Source organism: Bubalus bubalis, chromosome 13 (genome assembly GCF_019923935.1).
Source record: "Bubalus bubalis isolate 160015118507 breed Murrah chromosome 13, NDDB_SH_1, whole genome shotgun sequence".
NCBI lineage: Eukaryota > Metazoa > Chordata > Mammalia > Artiodactyla > Bovidae > Bubalus > Bubalus bubalis.
Window position 1 is genome coordinate 61,024,937 of NC_059169.1, and position 21,293 is coordinate 61,046,229.

The window sequence follows — 21,293 nt, forward strand, 5'->3', positions numbered from 1 at the left end:
TACTTTAAAATTTTGCAGTTCTCTTTACTATCTAGCTCAATAGAAGATAGCTGGATTCTCATGCTCATTCTCAAAGAATTGCATTTAATTCTTTACAATATGTTTTGATAGAAGTATATGAAGAAAACCATACCTTACACAGAAAATGTAGTTAGAAAAAAGGAGTGTTTTTAATTAACTGTTTTCACTTTATTGTGGGTAGTTTTCTTTGGTATTATACCAAACTTAAGTGGGAGTTTCTTAAAAGTTGCAATGTGGGAAACCATGTAATGAATTTTTTGTACTCTTTTTACATTAAATTCAATTAGTCTTTCTTGCTTCTGAATAAATCTTTTACCCATGTTGTGACATCATCCATGGTTTGATTATTTGAAAAATACTGATGTTCTGAATTACACAAATATTCCAAATATTGACACATTCCATTAGACATTATTAAAAAATCACATTGGTTACTTCACTGATCTCATCAGAAAAGTCTTTTCGGGTTGGGAAGATGTCAAGCTCACAGAGAACAAAGTTCTAATTCTCCTTTGAAAACTCACATTTTATCTTTGGCAGCAAACTGTTGTTTTCCCTGCAGTAACAGACTCACTTAATTCATTTCAAGAAAATGTCCACCAAATACCCGACTCAAAATAACTTGTCATTCTTTCTAGCAAAAAGGGCTTTCCATGAAAAGTGCTAATTCAACTCACAACTCATCACATGAGTGCTTTTTCCGAATAACTATTGTACTTCAGTTATGCAGAAATGCTTTTATGTGTGCTTTCCATTTTGTCACTAAGGACACTTTAAGTTAAACTTGCTTTTTTGATTTTTTTGTAACAAGTTCATGGTGATGAAAAATATAGTAACTCCTAGTACAGTTTGTGGCCACTGCCATGATTCAGGCAAAGCTGTCACCAATTTTACCCACCACTGCTATAAATGTCAGCATTGGGAAAAAGGCAAATAATGTCTAATATGAAAACAGTTTTGACCTTACAGATCCCTTGAAAGGGTCTTGGGGAACCTCCCCCCTAAGTGGTCCACAGGCCACATTTTGAGAACCACTACTTTAAGTACGGAACATAAGAGACACTTTGTTCTCTAGCAGAGAATCTATTCCACTTGATTTGTGAGTTTATATGTCTTGTGTACCTATAGATTTGTCACAGCCATTTATGTAGTGTTGTATCTGTGGGTTGCATTCTTATTGTGGATGATTTTTATATCTGAATCGTGAATATAAAAGAAAACTTTAGAAGAGCTAATACAGCTAGTAATCTTGTAAAAAGTTTCTGTTCTACCTTACTACAGATTCATAAAAGAACAGACTAATGAACTTGTTGAACTCATTATTGACCAAATAAGGATTAATATGTCTTTGTTACACAAACGTTACTGACCAGGGAAGCTTCAGTATTTACTTGTATAACAAATCACTGGTGTTAGCTTCTGCAAAAATCCTCCAGTTAATAATGTGTTAATTAGTATGCCTTAAATGTAATTCACCGGAAAAAGCAATGACAACCCACTCCAGTACTCTTGCCTGGAAAATCCCGTGGACGGAAGAGCCTGGTAGGCTGCAGTCCATGGGGTCACACAGAGTCGGACACGACTGAAGCAACTTAGCAGCAGCAGCAGCAACAAATGTAATTCACCGTCAAAATCTCAAGCATCCTTTTCTGTATCATAATCTTCACTGGCTCATGGGTTTTATTGTGTCATGATTTTTATTTTCCTTACAGATTTAGGACCAATAAGCCTTAACTGGTTTGAAGAACTTTCTTCAGAAGCTCCACTCTGTAATTCTGAACCTTCAGAAGAATCAGAATATAAAATCAGCAGTAATGAAACAAACCCATTTAAAACACCACAAAGGAAACCTTATCATCAGTTGGCTTCAACTCCTGTAATATTCAAAGAGCAAAGTCTAACTCTGCCACTGTACCAATCTCCTTTAAAGGAATTACATAAATTCAGATTGGATTCAGGTAAGTAATGTGATGTAGTTGACTAGAAAAATATGACCCAGTACTTCAGACAAACCTGTGCTAAAAATCCCAACTCTGTTGTTAACTATATCAGGTTGGTCAGATCGATCTCTGGCCACTTTTCTCACCCAAAAAATGGAAATGATTAAAATACTACCTAGGTTTAGATTAAATAAAATAATGTAGGTCCTTGATAAATGTTCCTTCTTGTCCTTCCTTTGATTAATATATCCTGCCCACTGAGACTTGATAAATTATATCTTTCTATATAGAAAAACCTAGGGCTTCTTTTGATGTTGAACTAAACTGTATTTTTGCAGGCCGTCACAGAGGACAGAGTTTTTTTTTTTTTTAACAATAGTTATAATGTCTTTTGATTTGGTAGCACTTTCTCTGGCCTGTATGCCAGGTGTTTACAACTTATCATATGCTGCTGCTGCTACTAAGTTGCTTCAGTCGTGTCCAACTCCGTGCGACCCCAGAGATGGCAGCCCACCAGGCTCCCCCATCCCTGGGATTCTCCAGGCAAGAACACTGGAGTGGGTTGCCATTTCCTCCTCCAATGCATGAAAGTGAAAAGTGAAAGTGAAGTCGCTCAGTCATGTCTGACTCTTCGAGAACCCATGGACTGCAACCTACCAGGCTCCTCTGTCCATGGGATTTGCCAGGCAAGAGTACTGGAGTGGGCTGCCATTGCCTTCTCCAGCTTATCATATAAGAAGATTATATATTTATCACTTGCTTGATTGAAGTAACATACTCTTTCTTTGGAGTATTACTCTCTAGTAAGAGGAGCTAACAGTATACAGATTATGTACAGTTTAAGGTTGAATGTGGTACATGTCAGAAGAAAAGTACAAAAAGTATAATGAGAATTAAGAAAGAAAGCATAAATAGTACTGAGGGCAGTTAAGGGAACAATTCAACTGAATTAAACCTTGAAGAATAAGTGAGATTCAGAAATTTGAAGATGGAGTAGAGTGGGCATGTTTTAGGCATAGGAAGAACATGAGGAAGAATATGTAGTTTGTGAAGTTAATATCAAGTAATTCAGACTGGAGTGTTATATGTTTGAAAAGGACTAGTAAACAACTTGAGGCTTAAAAAAAAAAGCAGATCGGTGGCAGACATTGCATGCTGGGCTAAAGAAATTAAATTTATTTGATAAGTTGTTGAACAGAGAAAACAAATGTAAATTTAATCATGCTACTTCCTGCTTCAAACCTATGATTACCTCCTTTTGCCCTCATGATAAAATCCAGACTCTTTAATATGATCTACATGGTCCTTTATAATTTGTTCTCTCATTAATGCTTGCCTCATCTTGCCATAATTTCCTTCTTACACACACTCAGCTTACCATTCAGTGATACTAAATTTTGTTTTTTTTGGAACTACAGGGAGGCCTGGCGTGCTGCAATTCATGGGGTCACAAATTGTCGGACACGACTGAGCAACTGAATTGAACTGATGCTCTGTGGCTCTTTACATATTGTTACCACTGCCTAGTACTTACTTTTTTAAGCTTTTGCCTAGCTAATTGACACTCATCTTTGAGATCTTGACTCATCTCTCTAGGAAGTATTAGGAAGTATTCTCTGTTTCACTTATTTAGCTTCTAGTGAAGGAATCTTCCTTAAGCAATTGTCCTATAAGTGCTATGAAAGAGGAAACTCATGATATTAGGAAGCGTACACATGAAAGGGGGTGTAGGTAAAGGGCAAAGATTTTCTTACATGTTATTGCATACCTAATGGCATACATAGTAGGTGTTCAGTAAGTATTTGTAGAATAAATGAATATCTTGTTTAGAAAGTCTAAAGATTTGGAGTCTAAAGTCTTTGGAGATGTGCTTTTCAAAATGTGATGCCTGGACCATTAGACTCTCCTGAAGTGCTGATTGAAAAAGACAATTCCAAGCACTTATCTGAATCTGTTAAATTAAAATCTCTGGAAATAGAGGTTATGATGGTACATTTTAAACTAATTGGCGACTCATAGACAAGACTGTAGGCAGGGAGATCAATTCAGTTCAGTTCAGTTCAGGCGCTCAGTCGTGTCCGATTCTTTGCGACCCCATGAATTGCAGCACACCAGGCCTCCCTGCCCATCACCAACTCCTGGAGTTCACTGCGACTCATGTCCATCGAGTCAATGCTGCCATCCAGCTATCTCATCCTCTGTCATCCCCTTCTCCTCCTGCCCCCAATCCCTCCCAGCATCAGGGTCTTTTCCAGTGAGTCAACTCTTCACATAAGGTGGCCAAAGTACTGGAGTTTCAGCTTTAGCATCAGTCCTTCCAATGAACACCCAGGACTGATATCAATTAGCAGACATATATATAATGTTCCAGGTGATGGGAGGCAAATGCCCGAGTTAGAATAATGGTCGTGAAAGTGGATATGGAAGGTAGAAGTATGGGACCCTGCAGTAACCCCAATACGGAGAATTCATAAGAAAGAATCAAATCATAGGTCCAGGGCATGACTGAGAACATAGTGGTGACGTTCGTAGAAATTGTAAGCTCTGGGGGAAAAGCCAGTTTGAGAGGGAAGAGGTTTGAAAGGATTGAAAAAAAGTTAGGTTTGGACTGCAATTTTAGATAGTACTGGGATGTGAAGGTGTCGATGTCCTGAGAACTTTTGGAGAATATAAGTCTGAAGCTAAAGAAAGAATGGAGGTGGGAGAGAAAGCTGTAGGAATCAACTCTGTTTGAAAAGTGAAAAAGTCATCACATCTGGTGAGAAAATTGATCATGATGAGGGCTAGGATAGAGCCTTAGGGAATGTGAAACAAATGAAATGTGGAAATCATCCATTTGAGAAAGGGAATCATCCATTCAGCAAACATCCTGTGCTGACTTTGTGCCTAGTAGCTTGCTTGGCATTAAGGATACAAACTGAATAAGATGGCCTTTGACCTCTGGACCTCAGTCCTGTATAGGAGAAAATATACAAATATGCTGGTTGGTGTATGTTATAATAGGAGCATGTACAAAGCGCTGTGTTGTAGGCATAGCAAAGGAAACAGCCATCTGCCTTAGTGTGCTCAGGAAAAGCTCTGTAAAATGGCGCATAGTGAATCAACTGAACCTTGAAAGACATACCTAGAGTTGGTGGTTTATTTTCAAATTGTAATCTGCTGGGATTGGTCTTTCTATAACCAGGGAAGGATAGGAATGAATTAATAAGGCTGCTGTGGACTCACAACAGAAGCATTAACTTTTTTAAGCTTGTAGTACATTAATAATTCTGTTGACTAGTCTCAAGACCTTTTGCTTTTAAGTTTACTTTAAATTCAGTATTGAAATGTAAGACTTAAGCTATTTTTCACCTACTTAGTTTACTTCTAATATCTAAAATATTTTTTAAAAATTATCCATGAGGATAATTAAATTCCATGAGGAAGTTTGCAATTTCTTCTTCTCATAAGTCTTTCCTTTTGCATAAAATCACATGAGTTTATTTTAACCATCATTTGGCTTATTTATGAGATTCTCAAGTTATTTGGAAAACATTAGGATGTGAACTTTGTTTTGCCCGGTTCTTTTTTCTTTTTTTTTTTTTTTTGCTTTTTATTTCTTACAGTTTCTATTCTTTTGTGTTTTCTTTTTATTGCTGAGCCAGTATTGATACCTTTTGTTAAATAAAATCCTGTGTTTACATTAGGGTTCATTTTTTTGTATAGTTCTTTGAAGTTTGGCAAATGTGTAATGTCATATACTCACCATTACAGTATATACAGAATAGTTTCACTGCCCTGAAAATCCCCTATGTTCTACCTATTCACCCTTCCTTGCCTCTAGACCCCTGGAAACCACTGATCTTGAACCATATTCAAAGTGTTTTATGCATTTATATACATAAATGTTGAATGGAGTCAGACATCCTTTGAGACATCACTTTTTGGAAAGGAATTCACTTCAGACTGAATTCCGCATATATTCTCCTTCCAATATAGATGAGACTTGTTTTTAAATACTTCTACAGAATAAAAATTCACAATCCAGAACATATACATCCTCACTGCATTATTGTATGTTTCAGGAAAGGATATTGCCAACAGTAAACATAAAAGTTGTTGCAGGGTGAAGGCTAAAATCAATCAAGCAAATGATGTTATCAGCCCACCTCCAAATTCCTCTCTTAGTGAAAGGTATGATGAAGCGGTTGTATTAAAATAAAGTAAACATTTTCGTATATGTGATATTTTTTTTATAGAGATGAATCTAATCATCATTGTAATATTTTGCCTTAGAGCCTGGTAGAGGATCTTCTATTTTAAAATAATTTCCTTTTAGATTGAATCCTTGAGTACAATAATTTTTACATTAGAAACATTTACTCTGTTTTTCTTATAACATTTAATTCACTGTTTTTCTGTGTATCTGTGGAATTTTTATGTAACAAAAATAAATGATGAAAAGCAATGTCTTTGAAATATCCAGTTTAAAATAATTTGTATACTCTGAATCTGTGCAGAGAGTTTGATGCTGTCATAGATTCACTTTATACAATTTTTAAATTCAAAGTATACAATTCTTAGCACCTAAAATTTGTGACTACTTTATACATTACTTTCAATAGGGATTTTAAACATAACTTAGTGGTTACTTAATTCTTCATGAGATATTTCCTTTTTAAAAAAGTAATCTATGAATATTACAAACTAGTATAATTCTAATTGATATGACTGGGATTCCTTTTCTAAAATAAGATTAGTATTTTTTTCTTTTTGCTATTTTCATTCTCTTTGAATAATTGAGGGATTTGTTTTGTTTCCTTTTAGTCCTGTTGTTCTGAGATGTACACATGTAACACCACAAAGAGAAAAGTCAGGTATGATTAAAAACAAGGCCTTTTATTTTTCATATACTCTTAATTCTAATAAATATAAAACTTAGTAATTTTGTCTCTTGTTTTATCCCCAGTGGTATGTGGAAGTTTATTTCATACACCAAAGCTCATAAAGGTAAATAGTTTATTTTTACTGTGTAGTACTATGTAGTAATTGAGAATTTGACAATGCTGTCGTAATTTTGCCCTGAGTCTTACCGTTATGTACCTACTGACTCACATAGGCATTCGATAAGTGATACATGAAAAAAAATAAGTGAAAAGAAAAATTCTCAAGTATCTGTTCACTTCTGTGAAATAAACGATTTTCCTTATTTCCAGGGTCAGACACCAAAACGTATTTCTGAAAGTTTAGGAGCTGAGGTGGATCCTGATATGTCTTGGTCAAGTTCTTTAGCCACACCACCAACACTTAGTTCTACTGTGCTCATAGGTAATACCTGTGAATGTATATTTTATAAGACAGTGTTGATAAATTGTCACCTGTAATGCTTCTGTTAAAACATTTTATGAAAAGATAATAAGTATCCAGATTAGAGAATCTATCTTCATTAGGTATGTTACTATTTCAGAATAATTTTGTTCTGTGTAGTGTTGATTGAGATAAATCTCAAGTGAATCAAATAGTATTTTGCCATGTTTAGTCACTTGGTTGTGTCCAACTCTTTGAAACACCATGGACTGTAGTCCACCAGGCTCCTCTGTCCATGGGGATTCTCCAGGCAAGAATACTGGAGTGGTTTGCCATGTTCCCAACCCAGGAATCGAACCCAGGTCTCCTGCCTTGCAGGCGGATTCTTTGCCATCCGAGCCACCAGGAAAGCAAATAGTATTTTAGAGGCATCAAATTAATTTATATACAAACCAGGATTTTTTTTACTTTAGCAAAACTACATTACGTTTTGATTCCTCTTTAGTTGGGCATTTAACTGTCTTCTTTTCTTGCTTATATGAAATAATGTAGGTTAAAGCATGTTGAAAAGTAAGAAGTATTTAACATGATATACCTTTCAACTGTATTATCTAAATAAATACTAAAATCTACAAGCTTTAGCTTTTAAATCATGATTTCACAACTTAATCTGATTCTCTAAGCCTTTGTGGACAGTATTATCTTCAAGTTAGAATCATCAAACTATAGTTTCTTACCAGCTTATCAGCGGTACTAAGGAAATGTGAATATAACTTATCCACTGTGTTGATTGACCTCTCTAATTACTATACTTGGATTAATTCATTTTGCTTTAAATGTGTTATTTAACCCAACAATGCATGTTTCTTTTGAGGTCTAACTGAAAAATACAGAAGTTTTACATTAATTTTAGTGTATGAGGTATAATACAGTATAGGTAAATTGAACTCTTTTTTTTTACAGTCCAAGATGAGGAAGCATCTGCAGCTGTGTTTCCTAGGGATACTACTGCTGTAAGTAAATATGACAAAGTGATTAAACTGTTGTGGTTGCTTTGAATGCCTTGAGAAATTACTTATCTTGAATTTTTCGTTCTTTAATTTATGATTTTATAAGCCTTTAGGAAAGTCTCTAAACCTGTTTCTATATGTGATTTTCTTTGACTTCCTATGAAAATCTACTGTCTCTCTATTTAAGAATAAGTTGAATATACTATGTGCATAGTGACAATTTCTATACTAGTGATTTTAAAATATAACTTTTGCAGATTTTGAAAACATATTTTTCTAACCATGATGAAAGTCTGAAAAATAATAAGTTTATCCCTTCTGGGCCAGACAGTGACAACAAAAATCAAACAAAAGCTGAAAGTCATGGTAAGCCCTTCTGTTTAATTGAATGACTGTTCTTAACTGACATCATTGAAATACTTGCTCATCTTTTCTTAAAGAGAAAAAAACGTTACTTCTCCTTTCTTTATTACTGAAGGTATTGAGAATAGAAACTAACTTCATTTAGATTAAAATGTTTAAACATCATGCTAGGACAATACTATTCAAAGATGCTATTGTGACCCCAAAACAAAACCCATAACTCAAAACTTAGAGATGCACAATAAGACTTAGAATTAACAAAATGTTAAGACCTTATCTCTAATTAGGAAGTAAGCATGGTTGCAGATACACCAAAAGTTACTCAATCAGGTTATTGGAATGTTCCATATTCTTTAGTTCAGTTCAGTTGCTCAGTTGTGTCTAACTCTTCGTGACGCCATGGACTGCATCATGACAGGCTTCCCTGTCCATCACCAACTCCCGGAGCTTACTCAAACTTATGTCCATCAAGTTGGTGATGCCATCCAGCCATCTCATCCTCTGTCATCCCCTTCTCCTCCTGCCTTCAATCTTTCCCAGCATCAGGGTCTTTTCCATTGAGTCAGTTCTTCGCATCAGGTGGCCAAAGTATTGAAACTTCAGCTTCAGCATCAGTCCTTCCAATGAATATTCAGGACTGATTTTCTTTACGATTGACCAGTTTGATCTCCTTTCAGTCCAAGGGACTCTCAAGAGTCTTCTTCAACACCACAGTTCAGAAGCATCAATTCTTCTGCGCTCAGCTTTCTTTATAGTCCAACTCTCACATCCATACATGACTACTGGAAAAATGATAGCTTTGACTAAACGGACTTTTGTCAGCCAAGTAATGTCTCTGCTTTTTAGTATGCTGTCTAGGTTTGTCATAGCTTTTCTTCCAAGAAGCAAGCATCTTTTAATTTCATGGCTACAGTCACCATCTGCGGTGATTTTGGAGCCCAAGAAAATAAAGTCTATCACTGTTTCCCCATCTATTTGCCATGAAGTGATGGGACCAGATGCCATGTTCTTAGTTTTTTGAATGTTGAGTTTTAAGCCAACTTTTTCACTCTCCCCATTCACTTTCATCAAGAGGCTCTTGAGTTCTTATCTTTCTGCCATAAGGATGGAGTCATCTGCGTATCTGAGGTTATTTATATTTTTCTCAGCAGTCTTGATTCCAGCTTGTGCTTCATTCAGTCTGGCATTTTGCATGATGTACTCTGCATATAAGTTAAATAAGTAGAGCGGCAGTATACAGCCTTGATGTACTCCTTTACCAATTTGGAACCAATCCGTCGTTCCATGTCCAGTTACTAGCTGTTGCTTCTTGACCTGCATAGAGATTTCTCAGAGGCAGATAAGGTGGTCTGGTATTCCCGTCTCTTTCAGAATTTTCCATAGTTTGTTGTGATCCACATAGTCAAAGACTTTGGCATAGTCAGTAAAGCAGAAGTAGATGTTTTTCTGGAACTCTTTTGCTTTTTCGATGATCCAGTGGATGTTGGCAATTTGTTCTCTGGTTCCTCTGCCTTTTCTAAATCCAGCTTGAACATCTGGAAATTCTCAGTTCATGAACTATTGAATCCTGGCTTGGAGAATTTTGAGCAATTACTTTGCTAGCGTGTGAGATGAGTGCAATTGTGCGGTAGTTTGAACATTCTTTGGCATTGCCTTTCTTTGGGATTGGAATGAAAACTGGTCCATTCCAGTCCTGTGGCCACTGCTGAGTTATCCATATTTGCTTGCATATTGAGTGCAGCAATTAAACAGCGTGATCTTTCAGGATTTGAAATAGCTCAGCTATAATTCCATTACCTCCACTAGCCATGTTCATAGTGATGCTTCGTTAGAACCACTTGACTTCTCACTTCAAGATGTGTGGCTCTAGGTGAATGATCATACCATGGTGGTTATCTGGGTCATTAAGATCTTTTTGTATAGTTCTTCTGTGTATTGTTGCCACCTCTTCTTACTGTCTTCTGTTTCTGTTAGGTCCATACCATTTCTGTCCTTTATTGTGCCCATCTTTGCATGAAATATTCCCTTGGTATCTCTAATTTTCTTGAAGAGATCTCTAGTCTTTCCCATTCTATTGTTTTCCTCTGTTTTGTTGCATTGATCACTGAGGAAGGCCTTCTTATCTCTTCTTGCTCTTCTTTGGAACTCTGCATTCAAATCGGTTTATCTTTCCTTTTCTCATTTGCCTTTAGCTTCTCTTCTTTTCTCAGATTTGTAAGGCCTCCTCAGACAACTATTTTGCCTTCTTGCATTTCTTTTTCTTGGGGATGGTCTTGATCACTGCATGTTCTTAGTATGTGTGTATAACTATATAAATGTGTAGGATTGGATATCTTGCGTGTGTGTGTTTGTATAAAATCAGATTTTACTGTTGGTTGTAGGGCCACAAAATTAATTTGGAACTTACAATCTGATAAATTTTAATATTAAATTGTGTTTATATAGTAAAATTGAGTAAACTTTATTGTATAGACCTGGTAAAGAAAGGTTATTAGAGATTGAGTGTGAATAAAAGGCTATGAGTACACTGGAATCAGTCTTGACCAGAAGAACAGGGCAAGGTTGGTGTCTCCCTACCCAAAACATAGCTAGCATTCAGAATAGCTCTTCAAATGCTAAATTATGCGTTATTTAGTTTATACTATTTCTATGAAAAAGGTTTGAGGGTAATATAAATTATATGGTTGTGTTATAAAATATTGTTAGTAATACTTATATTTTAAATTTTAACAGGATTGGAGAAAATGTTAGAGGATTCATTTGGTAAAGTAAATAGCTGCAAAGACCATTTTGAAAAGTCAATGCCAAATGTCCTAGAACATGAAGTACATGAAACAGTTGCAGGTATCTCTGAAGAAGATAGTTTGCCAGTATGTGTTTCTAAATATAAAACAAAAAAGCTACAAAAAAGAAAAACTGGCAAGAGTAGGAAAAATATTTTCCATGAAACAAAAACAGATGAATATGAAGAAGCTAAAAAGGAAATGACAGAAAGTAAACATTCATTTGTATCTGAAACAGAACCAAATGACAGTGATCCATTAAATTCAAATGTAATAAATCAAAAGCCTGTTGGGAATGGAACTGACATAATCTCCAGGGAAGTTGTACCATCTTCAGTCTCTGAATGGTCTCAGCTCACGCTCTCGGGTCTAAATGGAACCCAGGTGCAGAAAACGTCTCTACTGCATATTTCTTCTTGTGACCAAACTAATTCAGAAGACGACCTCATAGGCACAGAGAAAGAGTGTACCAACTTCATTACTTTAGAAAATTCTTTGCCACATATTTCAAGCATATCAAAAACAGTGAAGATATTAAATAAGGAAACAGTGGTAAACAAGACAGATGAAGGGCAGTGTCTTGAATCTCATGAAGATCCCACTACTGTGGGACAGCAAACACTAACTGACTCTTCTCCACTTCAGGACATCAAAAAATCTATCTTCAGGATAAGAGAATCTCCTGAAAAGATACTTAGAGAAGATTTCTCAAATAATGTGACTGATTCAAACTTGAAAGAAGAACCAGAAGACTCTAAAAGTGAATCAGAAATACAAACTATTTACTCACAGAAAGAGGATTCTGTATGTTCAAGTTCAGGGGATAATGAGAGCTGGCCAGCCACTACCAAATACACTTCAGAAGCTTTGAGGAGCACAGGTTTAATATCCACTTTGAAAAAGAAAACAAAAAAGTTTATTTATGTTATAAATGATAAAACAACTTACCAAGGACTGAAAATACAGAAAGACCAAGAATCAGAACTAACTAACTCTTCAGCCCAATTTGAAGCAAAGCCTTTGGAGGCACCACATACATTTACAAATGTTGATTCAGGTACCTCTTTGTGTGTATGCAAATAGTGTATATAGTTTTATGGATGGTGATAAATTTTTAATTTGAACATGTGTATCTTTAACCTTTTTTAAAAACATACTGCTTACTTTCATTCTATAATTTTTTTGCTCTTTCTTCTGTCATTTAAAAAAAAACTATATATTCCATATCAGACGTTGTTTAGGCCTTTGATTACCAGTGTTCAGAATCATTCCATTCAAACTTGTTGGATCAATTTGCATGGTGTATATATATATACACACATATATATGTGTGTATATATATATAAAATCATAACTCTTGAGACAGAGCATGTAATTGATAAACACCAAGAGCTTGGCTACTTAATTCCTGCTTTAATTTTCAGTATTTGTTTTATGCAAGTTGGACAGTTCTATAAATATGTTGTGCTATTTAATATGTATTTTCTCTAAAGCAGGTAAAAAAAAAACAGGAAAAAAAGCTAATTGTTAGCTAAGTTTAATGTAAGGCAGTCATAAAATAGTGACATTTTTGTTGTTACACAGTTTTCTTAAATATTTAGAGTTTGCTTAGGGTTATTACTATATCTCAGTGTCAGCAGTGTGCATAGTAAAAGCCATTTTTTATTTGAGCAAAAGTTCATTTATCAGTAGCTATTGTGTGTGTTCAATCTCTGGGTCCAGAAGATCCCCTGGAGAAAGAAAATTCCATGGACAGGGGAGCCTGGTGGCTATAGTCCATTTAGTTGCAAAGAATCAGACATGACTTAACACATACATACTGTATGTTAAAAGGTGATTTTATCTCCCTCTGAGAATATTTGAGTGGGTGATAATATTGTAATGAACAATGGGCCTCATGGAGCTGGAATACAGAACTGTTTGAGATTTAGGTTAATTTCCAGAGGAAAATGTATATATCAGAGATAAAACCAATAAAACTGTGGTTAGTGAATAAATAAAATGAGACTAATAATTTTGACTTGTTAATAGATTCAGAAGGTCAATAAAATGAACTAAATATTTGCATATATAATTGAGATTAAGTAATATTTCAGGCCCTTCATGTGTAGAACCTGTTTTTAAAGTCATTTTTTGTTTTTCTTCAATGTGAAAGACTGAACCAAAGGAAATGGTTACTTTTTTAGTTCCTTTTCGTTACCTTGATTTTCTAACTCCTATTACATCAATATTAGCAAAGAATTCTTTTCCAATTTTATTTTCTAACAAAAATACTTTGAATTTTACTTATGGCAACTAGCTACATACTAATTTTAATTGACATGATAAATATTATTAAAAAATACTAGGTCCTCTGTATCTTTAGTTGGGAAATGTAACTTCAAAATAGAGAATGTTTAGAATTCTTTCCTTTAAACTTGACATTCACTTCTTGATTTTCATGTAATTCTTGTTTTAGACACTATCTTTTTAGATACTATCTTTAAAATATTTAGTGAATGTGATTAATGATACTTGAATTTTATCTTGTCACTTTGTGTCTTCATGCTTAGGTTCATTGCCTTCTTCTATCCAAAAAAACTGTTCACAGAATGATTCTGAAGAACCAACTTTGTCTTTAACCAGCTCTTTTGGGACAGTTCTGAGAAAATGTTTTAATAATGAAAGCAGTTCTTCTAATAATAAAACAGTATCTCAGGATCTTTATTGTAAAGAAACAAACATTAATAAGGAAAAATGGCAGTCATTTATAACCACAGAGACTGATTATGTGTCATGCTTGCAGGACAAGCATTGTGAAGATAATCCAAAAAGCCAAGGTGTTTCAGATATAAAGGAAAAAGTCTTGCCTGTAGTATGTCGCCCTGAATTGCCACATTCAGAGGAATGTAGTGATACTGTCTTCCAATTCCAGCAAAGTTTTTTACATGACCATGATAATACCACCATTTTAACTCCTAGCTCCAAGTATCTTCTGTCAAATCCAGTTGTTATTTCTAGAGGAAAACAATCATATAAAATGTCAGAGAAAATAAAATCTAAGAATTGTGAAGCAGGTTTTGAATTAACTAAATATATTTCCATGGAAGACAATCAAGAAACATGTGTTTTAAATGAAAATTCTAAGAAAGCTGAGATGTTGTCACCTGAAAAATATATAACAGGGGCATTACCTTCTGTGAAAGTACAATGCTACCAAAATATGAATCTCACAGTCATTCATAAAGACCAGGAAGAAACTACTTTAATTTCAAAAAGAACAGTCAACCCAAACTCTGAAGAACTTTCCTCAGACAGTGAAAATAATTATATCTTTCAAACAACTAGTGAAAGGAATATTCCTATTTTAGAAAACATTAAGGAAGTTCATGAGGCAGACCTCAGTTGTTTAAGAGAACCTGTTCTCAAGAACTCTGTTATAGTAACAAGTACAGATATGGATGGCGGACAAGCAGCCAAAGCGTCCATTACAAAAGATTCTGTCTCATCAAATATAGTCCATGGTCTTATAGAGAAGAATAGAAATAGCATAAAGCAACAACCAAAGATGACGCTAGGTCAAGATTCAAAGCCAGATGTGTCCCTAGATACAGATACAAAATCAAACAGAAATAACTTTTGCAGGGACAAATGGGCAGGACTCTCAGATTTGACTTCAAGTCACAGTTTTGGAAATGGCTTCAGAACAGCTTCTAATAAAGAGATAAAACTCTCTGAACACAACATTAAGAAAAGCAAAATGCTCTTCAAGGATATTGAAGAACATTATCCTGCTAGCTTTTCTTGGGTTGAAATTGTAAAATCATTAGAAAATCAAAGGAAAGGAGGCCAACCTCATGATCGTGATTCACAGTCAGTTGATACAGTGTGTGGGTATGTGCAGAGTGGTGCGGTTGTTTCTGATAGTGAAAACAGTCACACAACTCCAGTTTTATCTTTAAAGCAAGACTTCAATTCAAACCATAATTTAACACCCAGCCAGAAGGCAGAAATTACAGAACTTTCTACAATATTGGAAGAATCAGGAAGTCAGTTTGAATTTACACAGTTCAGAAAACCAAGCCACATTTTACAGAGTAATCCATTTGAAATGCCTGAAACCCAGATGACTGTCTTGAATACCACTTCTGAGGAGCAGAAAGATGTTGATCTTCATCTCACAGCCAGTGCCCCATCTCTCAGTCACGTAGATAGCAGCAAGAAATGTGAAGGTTTAGTTGGACTTGAGCAAAAGTTGATCTGCTTGTCAACAACCAACTGTAACAAAAGTGTTTCTGGTTCTTTAACAGATAAAGGTGAAGAGGAGTTTAGGGGCTTTTATTCAGCCCGTGGCACAAAACTGAATGTTTCTAATGAAGCATTGCAGAAAGCCATGAAACTGTTCAGTGACATTGAGAAAGTTAGTGAGAAAACTCCTGCAGAAGTAGATCCAGGAAGTTTCTCTTCAAATCAGTGTAACAATTCTGATGTTTCTATGTTTAAGGTAGAAAATTATAGCAATGATAAAAATTTAAGTGAGGAAAATAATAAATGCCAACTGATACTACAAAGTAACTTTGAAATGACCACCAGCATTTTTGTCAAAGAAAATACTGAAGATTTCAAGAGAAATACTGAAAACAAAGATAACAAATGTATTGGTTTTGTTTGTAATTTAGGAGAATCTGATGGCTGTGCTTCAAGTAAAAATGATACAGTTTATGTTCATAAAGACGAAAGTGGCTTACCATATACTGATCAATACAACATACATCTGAAACTATCTCATCACTTTATGAAAGAGGAAAACATTCCAATTAAAGAAAGTTTGTCAGATTTAACTTGTTTGGAAGTTATGAAAGCTGAAGAAACATTTAATAAGTCAAATAAAAAGGAGCCAATTGCTAATAAGATGAGGCAAAATATAAAAGATTTTGGTGGTTTTGATTTGTCCTTTTGGACTGCAAATGGGAAAAACATAAGGGTCTCTAAGGAGTCTTTAAATAAAGTTGTAAATTTCTTTGATGAAAAATGTACAGAAAAAGAATTGAGTAATTTTTCAGATTCCTCAAATTCTGAATTACTTTCTGGCATAAATATCAACAAAATAGACATTTCAAGTCATGAGGAAACCAGTATGTTCAAAAACAAAATGTTGAAAGAAAGCAGCCCAGCTGGTATTGAAAATCAAATACTGACACTCCAGCAAAGAGAAAAATGTGAATTCAAAAAGATCACAGAACCAACCACGTTGGGTTTCCATACAGCTAGTGGGAAAAAAGTAAAAATTGCCAAAGAATCTTTGGACAAAGTGAAAAAGCTTTTTGATGAAACAAAGCAAGACAATAGTGAAGTGACTGATTTTATCCATCAAGGGGCAAAAATGCTAATGGACAGAGAGATTTGTAAAGAAGGGCTTGACTTAGCATGTGAGATAGTTAAAGTAACTGCCCCAAAGCGTGAAGAGATGCAGAATTCTCTAGAGGAGAAAAAGCTTGTTTCTGAGGAGACTGCCATGCCACCCAGGTTCTTAAGTGATCATTTACAAGGACAAACTGAAAATCTCCACACATCACATAGTGTCTCTCTGAAAGTTAAAGTACATGAAAATATGGAAGAAGAAACAGCAAAAAGTCCTATAACTTGTTACACAAACCATTCCACTTGTTCAGCCATTGAAAACTCAGCTTTAGCGTTTTACACAGGACATGGTAGAAAAATTTCTGTGAGTCAGGCTTCACTACTTGAAGCCCAGAAATGGCTTAGAGAAGGAGAATTGAATGATCAACCAGAAAAAATAAATTCCTCCAAAATTAAATGTTTAAAGGAATATACTGGGGATTATGTAGGAAATCCTTCATGTGGAAACAGTTCAAACAGTATAACTGAAAATGACAAAAGCCTCTCTGAAAAGCAAGATTCAACTTCCTTAAACAACAGCATGCCTAACAGCTATTCATATCATTCTGATTTTTGTCATTCCAGTGAGGGATTTAATAAATCAGAGAATCTCTCAAAAGATAAAATTGATAATTCTGGTATTGAGCCAGTAGTAAAGAATGTCAAAGATAGGAAAAACACTAGTTTTTCTGAAGTAATACCCACCATAAGAGAAGCAAACATAAACCCACAAGCTTTAGACAAAGATAGTTGTGTTCTGAAACTTGTGACTAAGTTTTCACCATGCAAAAAGAAAAAGACAGCTGTTGAAGTGGCCTTATCTAATTCAAATAATTTTGAGACCGAACCACCTGCATACAGTACAGCAAGTGATCAAATAGCCTTTGTTTCACGTGAAACAACAGTCAGAGAGAGGTTTACAGACAACTGCAGAAACATAAATACTAAGCAAAACACTGAAACGAAATCAGGCACTGACCAAACGCAAACTGTGACAGATTCTCATAAGGCATTGGGTGACTCAGAGGATGTTATTTTCCCTAACTCTCCAGATAATGAAGAACATAATATGCATTCACATGATGTTTCTCCTGACATTCAAAGTGAACCGATTTTACAACTTGACCAAAGTATTTCTGGATTGGAGAAAGTTTCTGAAATACCACTTCGTCATGTTGATTTGAAAACTTCTGATAGATGTAAATTTAACATGGGAAAGCATCCCAGGTCCGTCTCTTCTATGAATGCTTGTGGGATTTTTAACACAGCAAGTGGAAAATCTGTCCAAGTGTCAGATTCTGCATTACAAAAAGCAAGAAAGGTATTTTCTAAGTCAGAAGATGGTGCCAAGCAGTTCTTTTCCAGAGTGTCATTTAAAAGTAATGAAGAGCATTCAGACATATTCACAAGAAAAGAAAATACTATGACACATAACCCCCCAAATTTACTATCATCTGCTTTCTCTGGATTTAGTACAGCAAGTGGAAAACATGTTCCAGTGTCTGAGAGTGCCTTATGCAAAGTTAAGGGAATGTTTGAAGAATTCGATTTAATCGGAACTGAATATAGTCTCCAGCATTCACCTACTTCTAGGCAAGATGTATCAGAGATACTTCCTGTCTCTTGTACTGATAAAAGAACCCCAGAACACTCTGTAAGCTCCAAAATGGAAAAAGCCTACAATAAAGAATTTAAATTATCAAACAACTATAACATTGAAAGTGGTTCATCAGAAAATAATCACTCTATTAAAGTTTCTTCGTATCTCTCTGAATTTAAGCAAGACCAACAACAGTCAGTATCAGGAACCACAGTATCACACGCTGACAGCATTCATCTTTTGGGGAAAAAGCAAACTTTGCCTAAATATATAAAAAAGGAAATTGGGAAAACTGAAACTTTTCCTGATCTTGTGAAAACAAATACAGAAATTTGTTCTACTGACTCCAAAGACCCAGAGAACTATTTTGAAACAGAAGCAGTAGAGATTGCTAAAGCTTTTATGGAAGATGGTGAGCTGACAGATTCTGAATTTCCAAGTCATGCGAAACACTCTCCTTTTACATGCCAAAAAAATGAGGAAACAGTTTTGTCAAATTCAAGAATAGCAAAAAGAAAAGGAGATGCACTTGTCACAGTTGGTAAGTGTCTGTTTTTGCCTTTTGGTCTCCCAGTCGCTTTTTAAATTGTTAAGTCCTTAATAATTCTGGTATGATGCTGCTGCTGCTGCTGTCGCTTCAGTCATGTCCCACTCTGTGCGACCCCATAGATGGCAGCCCACCAGGCTCCTCCATCCCTGAGAGTCCCAGGCAAGAATAGTGGAGTGGGTTGCCATTTCCTTCTCTAAGGCATGAAAGTGAAAAGTGAAAGTGAAGTCGCTCAGTCACCTCCGACTTTTTGCAACCCCATGGACCACAGCCTACCAGGCTCCTCTGTCCATGGGATTTTCCAGGCAAGAGTACTGGAGTGGGTTGCCATTGCCTTTTCCCTCTGGTATGCTAGCTTGTAACAATTAGGAAATTATACACTAAGTACATTTTTCAGACTTGTGTGTGTAGTTTGGTTTCATTCTTTTTTTTTTTTGTGGTGTTGGAGAAGACTCTTTTTTTTTTTTTTTTTTTATTTTATTTTTAAACTTTACATAACTGTATTAGTTTTGCCAAATATCAAAATGAATCCGCCACAGGTATACATGTGTTCCCCATCCTGAACCCTTGATATTGCTGAGTCTGTGTACCAGGAAGTCATTGGTTGAGTCATGTTTATATACATGCACATAGAGATGGGGAGAGAGAACAAAGTTTCAGACTCTGCCTATTAAGAACTTTAAAAGCTGGTTTCTGACTATAGATGTTGGTTAGCTTGCCTTTTTTTTTTTTTTTTTTTTTTCATCTAGCAGGTGTTCTAAGATAAGTTTGTTTTTAGTAAATAGTATTCTGATCTTAATGCTATTTGGACTATGTTCTGACTTCTCTTTTAAATATAGTATATTTAACAACTCAGTTCAATTATGAGGTTAATTGGATGTTTGATTTTTTTTTTCTTTCTGTTAGTATCTTTGACTAGGAGTGATCTTAAATAATTAAATCTGTTGATTAGTTACAATTAAAGTAAATGCCAAAAGTAACTCTCCAACTTTTAAGTGAATGATCTGAAGCATGTCAATCCTGTTTAAGAATTCTAAACTCATAGAGTAGTTGAGTTTTCACAAGTCTTCTTGTCTAGGCCCTTCACATTATAGAGAAAGACACTGAAGATGGTCAGTTCATTCTTATACTTGGTACATTTTGCCCTTAAGTCATCCTGGTGGATAGAGACTTCCTTAATCAAGTATTATCCATGCCATATTCTATACCAAGTTCATGTTACAGGCAGAGTAGTAAGTTTACAATACTTACCTTATTGTTGCAGTTCTCTAGTGCAAAATTCTGAGGTGCAGATGCTAAAGCTATTCATAATTCTTTTATAGAAAATAATGTCTTTATTTATAGGATCCTGTTTTGTTCATGTGTGCACCAAAGTAAGTTGGCCTTATGCCTAGGAATAACAACTCAGATTTCTACTAAGTGTTCTCAACAGCATCATTGTTTCATTTCCCTCACTATTGTTAGATATAAATATATATAGCTTAATCAGCTTCTGGAGAAGGGCATGGCAATCCACCCCAGTATTCTTGCCTGGAGAATCCCCATGGACAGAGAAGCCTGGCGGGCTACAGTCCATGAGGTTGCAAAGAGTCGGACACGACTGAGCGACTAGGTACAATCAGCTTCTGGTTACTTTATAGTACAGGTTCTTGTCAAACAATTAAATCACTTTATAATCGGACATTTGATAAAGCCTTGCAAGGACATTTTTACTTATTAAATCCTTCAAGTTCACTTCCTTTAATAAATCAAAAAACATCTTAAAACAAAGTATCAGGACTTCCCTGGTGGTGTAGTGGCTAAGATTCCACCCTCCCAATGCATGGGGCCTGGGTTCAATCCCTGGTGGGGGAACTAGATCCCACATACTTCAAATAAGACCCAAGACAGCCAAATAAACAATTTTTTTTTTTTTAAAGGTATCTGTTAACACATTATCTCAGTATGGCATAGAAATTCATAACTTCAATTATGGCTTCAGTTTATTCTAAGCCTTTGAAGAGTTTTTAAATAAGAAGTAGATATTACTTTTGCCAGTACTTTAATTTTGGTAATTTAAAATCTTTTCTCCTACCCACCGACTCTAGTTCAAGGACCTATATAATAAATTCCTTCTTGAATGTAATGTAAAAAAAAAAAAAGTTTATTTAAAGAAATTTTTTTGTTTGTCCTTATTGCCAATATGCCTGAAGTTACATTAAGTGGCAGTTTATTAAAAGAAAAGATTATCTGTGATATCTGGTACATCTGTTTATTCCTGGACCCAATTAAAAAGTAGTATTTTAAATGGTCAAAAAATAATAGAAATTAAATTGACATTGAAAAATTAATTACAAAAATTACAAAATTATAAAAATCACTTAA

General features: G+C 35.1%; 1 protein-coding gene across 8 annotated transcripts in view; it reads left to right on the forward strand.

The window, feature by feature from the left end:
• BRCA2 (BRCA2 DNA repair associated) overlaps positions 1-21,293 on the forward strand; it is a 54,238-nt gene that overhangs the window by 1,731 nt on the left and 31,214 nt on the right. For all 8 annotated transcript variants that reach the window (XM_044927324.2, XM_044927325.2, XM_044927323.2 and 5 more), the window contains 9 exons: positions 1,734-1,979; positions 6,026-6,134; positions 6,768-6,817; positions 6,910-6,950; positions 7,157-7,268; positions 8,211-8,260; positions 8,515-8,623; positions 11,354-12,460; positions 13,956-18,923. In XM_044927324.2, coding sequence (XP_044783259.2) covers positions 1,734-1,979; positions 6,026-6,134; positions 6,768-6,817; positions 6,910-6,950; positions 7,157-7,268; positions 8,211-8,260; positions 8,515-8,623; positions 11,354-12,460; positions 13,956-18,923 — 6,792 coding nt within the window. The remainder of the gene's footprint in view (positions 1-1,733; positions 1,980-6,025; positions 6,135-6,767; positions 6,818-6,909; positions 6,951-7,156; positions 7,269-8,210; positions 8,261-8,514; positions 8,624-11,353; positions 12,461-13,955; positions 18,924-21,293) is intronic.